The sequence below is a fragment of the Herpailurus yagouaroundi genome, unplaced genomic scaffold (assembly GCF_014898765.1).
Source record: "Herpailurus yagouaroundi ecotype Mexico unplaced genomic scaffold, PumYag 440, whole genome shotgun sequence".
Lineage (NCBI taxonomy): Eukaryota > Metazoa > Chordata > Mammalia > Carnivora > Felidae > Herpailurus > Herpailurus yagouaroundi.
Window position 1 is genome coordinate 49,235 of NW_024412657.1, and position 9,002 is coordinate 58,236.

A 9,002-nucleotide genomic window follows, 5' to 3' on the forward strand; every position below is an offset into this window, starting at 1 on the left:
AGACAGGGCAGAGGGCAGAGGGCAGAGGCTGAGGCCGCGGGGGGCCGGGTCGGGCAGAGGCTGAGGCCGCGGGGGGCCGGGTCTGGGTGAGGGGAGGCTTCTCTCGTAGAGGGGAACCCGGCACGGTCCACCCGCCAGCGTCCCCCCCATCTTCAAGGGGGCTACAGGTCCCCGAGCCAAGGGTCAGAGGGAGTCGCCGTCATGAACCGAACGCACCCGCCCCGCCCTCGCACTGCCTCGTGTCCCCGCCTGGCCTTTGCTCAGTGATGGAAGGACTCGTACCTGAGACCACGCCGTGGGGGCAGCACCTTCTCAGAGGAGTCCCTGAGACTGTGGCTGCGGGACTCACCCGGTTTAGGGAATCCCGACTAAGCCCCTCCGACGACGACAGCCGGACTTAACATCCTTTAGATCACTTTGTACCTGCCGAGGGACCGAGGGAGGCCGGGTTTGGTCGGAGGGAGAAGTCGCTGCCTCGGGGGTGAATCAGACAGGGAAGGGCACCCCTGGGAACCGGAGCCCGATAACGAACAACGAAGCGGAATGGGGGGCGGGGCGGGGACCCGTTACTTCGGGTGCCGTGTTCCAGAAGCCACACACCTGAACAGGACAGAGGCGTGGAGACGGAACCGGCCGTAACGGGGGACGGCCAGGGAGGGGGCCCTTCCCCACGAGGGGCCGGCCAGCAGGCTGGGGGGCAGTGAGCGTGGCAGGCAGGCCCCGGTCACCACCACCACCACCTGCCTGGTCTGCCTCCCCCTCTGCCAGGAGACCTGGCAGGTGCTCAGTGAAACAAAAGTACCCCATCAGTGCACACGCTGAGACCTGGTGTTTTACACAGGATCGGGGGTCCCACGTCCTGCTCAGCCCCGGCCCCCGACCACCAGCCGGCCTTGTGCCCGCACGCAGCACAGGGAGACGGAGGGGGGGCCTTCCACCACTGCTCTGGACCCTGGCCAGGAGGGGGCAGGGTAGGGGTCAGGCCCACATCCGTCTGAACCCCCCTCTCTGTTCTCCAGACCCCAAACCTCAAAACCTCTGTCTCGTCCCGGCCCCTCTCCTGGGAGTCGGCACTTCCTGGGCTCCGTGGACCTTCACTCCGAGTCCACGACCGCATCGTCACGGCCGGGACGGCCGCACGGCGCCCTGCGTGCTTAGCTGCACGGGCACGACGATGCTCTCAGGCCCAGACACGTAGGCCGGGCGGGGATGGAAACCCCAGGGCCGTCTGCTGCCCAGCCCAGCCCCCCCGGGGCGCGGAGAGGCCAGCGAGGCCCCAGCACCATCAGGGCCTCTGCAGCCCGCGGGGGCTCCGGCCCAGGGTGCCTATCGCCCACCCTGCCCCACCCGACCTCCCTCTGCGGCCTCTGACCTGGCTGGACACTCCGTCCAGGCGGACTCCAGGGCGCTCCCGTCATAGGCTCAAGGACATCCATGAGGGGCGGGGGTGGGTGGCAGCGGTGGCGGCCTTTGGCTGTGTTCCCGGCACTCGGAGGAAGGGTGGGGAGGACAGGCTGTGCTGGGCACAGAGGGGTGGCAACCGTGGAGCAGAAAGGGGTATAAAGGCAGTGGGCCGCAGGTGAGGCCCCCACCAGAGGCCATGGCTCTCTTCCTGCTGACCCTGGGGCTGGGCCTCGTCTCCGCCCAGGAGCTCAACCCCCAGGCCATTGTGCAGAAGAACTATAACACGGCCAAGGTGGGTCTGCGGTCCGAGTCTGGGCCTTCCCCGGGGGCTGGGCTGCGGGGCGTCTGTCCTCCCTCCATCCAGGGTCTTTGACCTGTGACCGGGCCGCTGCTCCTGGGGGCCTGCTTCTCCTCCCCCAGCTGAGAGGGCAGGGGGAGGTCTCTGGGAGGAGAGGGGCGGGTCTCTGGGAGGACGGACGTGTCCCTGGAAAGGCAGAGGGGGACCTCGGAGGACAGGGGCTGTCCCCAGGAGGGAAGAGTGATCTTTGGGAGGATGGGGGTATCCCTGGGAGGGCAGGGGGTGCCCAGGAGGGCAGAGGGGTCCTTGGGAGGATGGGGGGGGGGGGCTCTGGGAGGGCAGAGGGGGACCCTGGTAGGAGGCCATACACCCAGGGCCTGCAGGAAGGAGTTGCCAGGGCCATACCACACGGGCTCCTCGTGCGTCTGCGGGGCCTCGCCTGCAGGTTTCAGGGATCTGGTATCCGGTGTCCATGGCCTCCGACGACATAAAGCGCATCGGGGAAAACGGGGACCTGAGGGTCTTCATCCGGAACATCGAGAGCTTGGAGGACGGGCGTCTGAGATTCCATTTCCGCACCATGTGCGTGCTGACCGAACCGGCTGCACCCGTATCGCGGGAGAGAAGGCCGAGCCTGGGGGTCGGGTGGGGGCTGAGGGAGGCCGCCCAGCTCACGCCCCGCTGGTTCGCAGGGTGCACGGGGAGTGCGAACACGTGGCCATGGTCTGCGAGAAGGCGGAGAGGGACTGGGAGTACAGCATCGGCCGTAAGCGGAGGCGGGCGCTGCCCCGTCCGTCTGGCGGCAAAGCGCCGCGTCTCCTCGGGCCCTCGGCCCCCACCCGGAGCCCTAGGGGGGCAGGTGCGCCAGCCCGGGGCCGGGGGAGGGGGCGCACGCCGCTGCCACCCACGCTGCCCAGGGACCCCCGCCCGGAGTGACACCGCTCCCCCCGCCGAGGCCCACCGGCCCACCGTCCGCACCCACGGCCGCTCAGCACGCCCGGCCCACGAGCCGTGGGTGCCGGGTGCCGGCGGCGGGCAGGGGCCGCTCTGAGCCGAGTGTCCACACAGATGAGGGGGACAATACGGTGCTGCTCTCGGAGACCGACTACAGACAGTACCTCATCTTCCACCTCCGGAACATCAGGAACGGGACACAGACCACCGTGCTGGCACTCTATGGTACCGCCTCCTGACCCCTCCCGTCGGGCCTCAGGGTCCCCCTCCTCTGAAGACAGGCCCTAGGCCGGTGGGGGTCTGGCCACGTCCCGAGGTCCCCACTGCCAGAGCACCCACAGTCAATCACATCATAGGGTGGGGTTGGGGCTCCCAGGTCCAGGCTTCCGAGCCGCGTCTGGGCCCCCACCTTGCACGCCCCGTCTGCTCAGGGCGCCCCCCCCCCCTTCGGCCTCAGCACTGCCTGAGTCCCCCTGCCCCCCTCCCGAGACCTTCTCCACACACCGTCCCAGGGGAGCGGTGAGGGACCCTGGCCCCTGCTGCTGCGTCCTCAGGACGGGTGCCGGACCTGGGTCCCAGCTTCCTGGACAGATTTGAAAAAGTCTGCAGAAAGTACGGACTGGGTCCGCAGAACATCATCGGGCTCGGCAACCTAGGCGAGCCTCCCGCCTCCTGTGCCAGCAGCCCTGGGCCAGGAGTGTTCCGGAGAGTCCCGGGGCCTCAGGGCTGGGGGTGGAGGCCCCAGAGAGGCTCCATCTGAGACCCCCCCCCCACCCCACCCCCGGCTCTCTCTCCCCAGATGCCTGTTTCAAATACAGGAGGTAGAGACGCCCACCCAGGCCTGACGGTGCGTGAGCTTGGCCTCAGGGCGGGCGTGGGGGCTGAGGCAGCACTGGGCGCCGTGGAGGAGGCCGGGGGCAGGAGGGGGCCCACTTCCCCAAACCCACCCCTCACCCTGTCTGCAGGGTTTCCCCGCCGAGTGGCGGGGAGCTTTCTGGGGAGAAGCCCACCCTGTGTCAGTGTCCCGAGGCCGCTCTAGCCGGTGACCACGGACTGGGGGCACAGAGCCACAGAACTCATTCTTCCCAGAGTGGAGGCCAGAGGTCCGAGGTCCAGGCCAGGCAGGGCCACGCTCCTGCGGAGGCTCCACTGGGGGGGGTCCTTCCTGCCTCTTCCAGCCTCTGGGGCTCCAGGTGTCCCTCAGGCCTCTGTCTCTATGTTCATTTTTTTAAAGTTTATTTATTTATTTTGAGGGGCATCTGGGTGGCTCAGGCGGTTGAGCGTCCGACTTTGCTCAGGTCATGATCTCGCAGTTCGTGAGTTCGAGCCCCGCGTCGGGCTCTGCGCTGACAGCTCGGAGCCCGGAGCCTGCTTCGGAGTCCGTGTCTCCCTCTCTCTCTGCCCCTCCCTGTTCACGCTTTGTCTCTCTCTCTCAAAAACCAATAAACATTAAAAAAAAATACATATGGGGCACCTGGGTGGCTCAGTCGGTTGAGCGTCTGACTTCAGCTCAGGTTATGATCTCACAGTTTGTGAGTTTGAGCCCCACATCAGGCTCTGTGCTGACGTCTCAGAGCCTGGAACTTACTTCGGATGCTATGTCTCCCCCTCTCTCTGCCCCTTCCCTGCTCATACTCTGTCTCTATCTCTCAACAATAAATAAATGTTAAAAAAAAAATTTTTTTAATAAAAAAAATTTAAGGGGCACCTGGGTGGTGGCTCAGTCGGTTGAGCAACCAACTTTGGCTCAGATCATGATCTCATGGTTTGTGGGTTTGAGCCCCACGTCGGGCTCTGTGCTGACAGCTCGGAGCCTGGATTCCATGCCTCCCTCTCTCTCTGCCCCTAACCCACTCGCATTCTGTCTCTCTCAAAAATAAATAAACATTAAAAAAATTGTTTTAATGTTTATTTATTTATTTTGACAGAGACAGAGAGAGACAGAGCATGAATGGGGGAGGGTCAGAGAGAGAGGGAGACACAGAATCTGAAACAGGCTCCGGGCTCTGAGCCGTCAGCCCAGAGCCCGACGCGGGGCTCGAACTCACGGACCGCGAGATCGTGACCTGGCTGAAGTCGGACGCTCAACCGACTGAGCCACCCAGGTGCCCCTCATTGCATTTAGAGCCCACTGGACAATCCTGGCTGATCTCATTTCAAGATTCTCACTGTAATCGCATCCGCAAAGACCCTTTTTCCAAATAAGGTCACACTCACAGGTTCTGGACACTAGGATTGGAACACGGACATACGTGGGGGACCCCACTCGGCCCACAGTTTCCTTCTCTGAACTGTCCTTTTCCAGGGCCAGCCGTGTCCCACTGCAGATCGCCCCCTACCTTCCCAGGGACTGGTCCCCCCAGAGTGCCTCATCTGGGGAGCGAGGGCCTGGGGCACCTCCGGTAGGGGAGTCGGATGGAAGGCGGTTCCCCAGCAGAGAGGGACAGGTGGTGACCGTCATCCCTCAGAGATCATTAGTTGCGCAGCTGGGACACGCACCCCGTGTACGGCGGATACGTGGAGAGTCCCCACTATTCCGTGGTTATTCTGGGGACTCCAAGCGATGGCCCAGCGGGCATTCACCTCAGAGCTAGGGAGGCTCGCACACGAGACCTGGACACAGATGTCCGTGGCAGCCCTGTCCACGTCCCCCGCCTGGAATCGGCCCAGCAGCCACCCTCGGGAGAAGGGTGACTGAACGTGCCACGGGCCACAGCTTTGCGTGAACACGGCCTCAAGGCCGTGGGGTCGGGGAAGGCAGGCAGCCCCAGAAGGAATCCGTGTGTAGAACGGTCTCAAAATGTCAAATCCACAGCAACAGGGAACCCTCCGTGACCTCCAGGGGTTAGGGGTGGGGAGGGCCGAGAAGGCAGCAGGTGTGGCTTAAAGGGGCCACAGGAGGGGGTCCCCCCGAATCCGGACTGCGGTAGGGCATGTGGCTTTCCCTGCCAGGGAAAAGCACAGAACTGAGCGCACAACCCACACTCCACGCGCACGAGCAAGTCTGCGGGGGCAGGGCGCGGAGGGGACGGAGTGCAGGACGGTAGCATCGGGAGGACAGGGGACGGGTGCCGGGGGTCTCTTGAATCTGTTCTCACAGGTGCCTGTGAGCCTACAGTTCACTCCAAATACAAGGCGAAAAAGAGAAAGTGTCTGTCTTTCTTTCCAAGTCAGCCTAGAAAATGCTAACAGGCTCCTTCTGCACTGTCCCCAACCCTGGGGCCCAGCCCCAGGCCCCACCACCCTCGCTGCCCCCTCGCTGCCCACCGGGCTTCCCCCACCTCCCCTGCTGCCCCTCGGAGCAGAGACCAAACTCCCCACGCGTGCTCTGCAGACGCTTAGCCGGCTGCCACACAGCCCCAGGGAGGGCAGCCGGACAGGGCAAGGAGGGGGCTCTCTTGGCCCCTCAGCACCCCAAGTGTCCACAGGTGAGCACAGCCTGACATCTCCCCACAGCCCACTGATCCAGAAATCTCCAGGATGGAGACACGGGCTGGATGGCCCTGGCTGGGGTCAGCAGGACAGGTCGAAAGCCAGCGGCCACCCTCAGGGGGCCCGTTCTCCGGGGTCCCCGGGGGAGCAGTGTCTGTTCATAACAGCTGAGTCGGCTGCTTTAGGACCAGGGCTCAGGCGCTCCAGGCGGCTGACGGAGAGCTTTGTGCCCCTTCCAAAGGCGCCAGACGCACCCAACACTCCCACGGCCCCGCCCGGCCTTCCGGCTCCTTGCCCAGAACCTCAGTCCAGCCTGCGGGGCCTGGAGGAGGAGGAAGCTGCCCGCTCACGTGGGAAGTCGCATTTGGGGATCAGAACGGGGGCTTCCCGGGATGGATGCTAGGACGTGGCAGATAATAGGGCTTGAAGAGACCCCAGGGCCACCACGGAGCCCCGCCCACCCCAGAAGAAGGTCCAGAGGAGCACAGAGCCCAGGCGCAGTGGGCAGGGAAGCCGGGCCCATGGTCTCGGGGTTGGGGGGAAAGCAGGACTCAGCGGGGCATGAAGGAACCACCAAGAGACCGTCATTGCCACAGGATTTGGGGCAGCTGAGGTCCACCTACAGTGAGTGAGTGGGACCTGAGGGGTGAGTCTGCCATGATCAAAATTAAGCAGGCTTGTTCCAGGAGGGTGAGTAGAAAAGTCACCCCGTCACCCCTAGAATGCCAGTGTGATGCTAAGGGGAACGTGCTTGACCCAAAACGACTTTACTTCCAGGGGAAAGGCCGTCCATAACCATGACGACACCTGCCCGCCGACCGCACCGGTCCCGTCGCGCTTCTAGCGGCTGGCTGCAGAGCCAAGGCGGGGCGGGGCGCCCAGTGGCATCGGTCAGGACACCAGCGGGGTGTCCCGGGACACCGCTCCCCACGGCGGCACGGATCCCCACTGGAGCAGCCTGTGCCAGCCCAGCGCGTGCATGGGAAGCCCCAGGACAGCTCTACGGTCCTGCGACCTAAGGACAGAGGGGTCAGACCGCACGGCCCTGCCGGGGGAGGACAGGAAGGAAGGGCTGCCCCCCCCCCCCCGCCCCACAGTGGTGCACAGGGTGGGCAGAGCTTGCAGGCACGGAGCGGTCTTCTTTCAACTTTGATTGCCCCCACGGTTTTCCGGAAGGCTGCATCCTCCTCTCTCGGCTTCGGAGGAGAGAAGGCAGGAGGTCGGTCTCCTGGTGGGTTTTATCCAGAACACTGATGTGCATAATGAGGACCCACCGCCTCATTCCTGCTTCCCCAGAGACCCCGGAGGGGTGGAGGCCCCCGCAGAGGGGACGCTGGGCACGGGGACCCCGGTCCCTGCTCGGGTGAGGCTGAGGGCAGAGGAGACCCCGAGCCAGGCGGGCAGCCCATCGAACGCTCACTCTTTCCTTTCCAGGAACAGAGCCTCGTGTGGGCTGCTGGGTCTGGACTGGGGACACTTCTGCTGGAAAGAGGGCCAAGGAGGAGGGCCAGACACGGACCTGACAGGTCAACACGCGCACGTCCGGGACAAAGGGGGTTTTGGAACAAGTAACATCCAGCGAACAGGTAACCTCCCACGCTAGGCGAAGAGACGGCCGGTTCTGTCCAACTAAATCAGGTGCTTGTTTGGGGGATGGGAGAGGGCGGGCGAGGGACAGCTCACTGGAGCAAAGGTCCCCATCCTGTACCAATCAGTGCCACCCCCAGGCCTGGCACCGCTCCCTCATGCAGCAGCCAGACCCTCCCCTGGCTGCAGGGCTGGGATGGCTCAAGTAGGAGTGTCTGCTGGGACCTGCAGCTCAGGCCACGCCTCCCTGAGCCCCTGCCACGGGGTGGGGGGGAGTGGGGGGGGACACTGGCCCGTGACCTCATGCACCTCCAGCGGCCTGATATCCTGCCTTTGAAGCCCTCCCGAGCCTGGAGTTTTTCAGGTGTTCCCAAGGAAGGTGCCTGGAATCACCCCCTCCCTCAGTGAGCCACGGCTGCCACGTGGGGCCGTCCAGAGAGGTCAGAGCGCCGCTGAGCACTTGGGGCGGGAGCTGGAGGCGGTGGCGGATGGCACTGGCCCCCACTTAGCGCTCCCGGCAAACGCCGGGCTGTGGGGACCAGGGCCAGGCCGGGCGGACGGCACACAGGGAAGACGGACCCGGGGGGCCGCAGTGTGGACGGCCGAGCCCCCCTGGGCTGTGCAAACATGCGGCAAACCCAAGGGTGGTGTCGGGAAAGCAGTCTACTGCGCCCAGAGGCCACAGGGAAGTTTCCAGATGGACATCCTATAAAGAGCATTGGGATGGGCAGGGCCGCCTCGGGTTAGAGCCCAGATGTCTGTGAGCACCGCCTTCCCCGGGGCAAACCTCTCACGGCCACGTTGGAGGCAGAGTCCCAGGCAGGTCCCCGTAGCTCTGACACACGGACGCGCACCTCCCCGGGGGGGGGGGGGGGGGCGCTGGGACCTCTCCCTCCCTCTCACCCGGCCCTTGGGGGACATCTGGGGTGCTGGCCAGGACACACGGCCAGACAGGCGCTTGGGGGCCGGGGTCCCCCAGGGGCGGGGCCTCTCGGTGCTTGTTCACGTCTGTAGAGGCCAAGGTTGAGGCCCAGCTGGGAAACGGCTCAGAGCAGCCGCCTAGAGTCTGGTCAAGGACAACACCTTTGTCCCCTGGCCCCCAGTATTCACAGTCCCCCAGCAACGCCCACCAGCAGAGGCCGCGTTGTCAGGATCCCGGTCAGCCGAACGCAGGACCCACAGCCCCCAAGCCACAGGCCCGGCCACAGCCTCTCGATAACTTGCTCCCAGAGGTCGACCTGCAACCACTGAATTCAGTTTTGTGAGCAGGGTCTAGCTCAGCTTCCAGAGTGAACATGGCCAGCAGGGGCCAGGTGGGAGGGGGCCA

General features: G+C 64.9%; 1 protein-coding gene across 1 annotated transcript; it reads left to right on the plus strand.

Annotated features, from left to right (window-relative positions):
* Nucleotides 1-1,513: 1,513 nt before the first annotated feature.
* On the plus strand, nt 1,514-3,312 carry LCN9 (lipocalin 9). The gene is made up of 5 exons (XM_040464366.1): nt 1,514-1,696; nt 2,148-2,284; nt 2,395-2,468; nt 2,771-2,881; nt 3,248-3,312. Exons 1-5 carry the CDS (start codon nt 1,601-1,603, stop codon nt 3,310-3,312), a joined length of 483 nt encoding a protein of 160 aa, XP_040320300.1. The 5' UTR covers nt 1,514-1,600.
* Nucleotides 3,313-9,002: the final 5,690 nt, after the last annotated feature.

Coding starts and splice junctions, on each gene's coding strand:
- LCN9 (XM_040464366.1), top strand. CDS start 1,601: ATGGCTCTCTTCCTGCTGACCCTGGGGCTGGGCCTCGTCTCCGCCCAG. Junction 2,285..2,394: donor AGATTCCATTTCCGCACCAT/GTGCGTGCTGAC, acceptor GCTGGTTCGCAG/GGTGCACGGGGAGTGCGAAC. Junction 2,469..2,770: donor CTGGGAGTACAGCATCGGCC/GTAAGCGGAGGC, acceptor GTGTCCACACAG/ATGAGGGGGACAATACGGTG.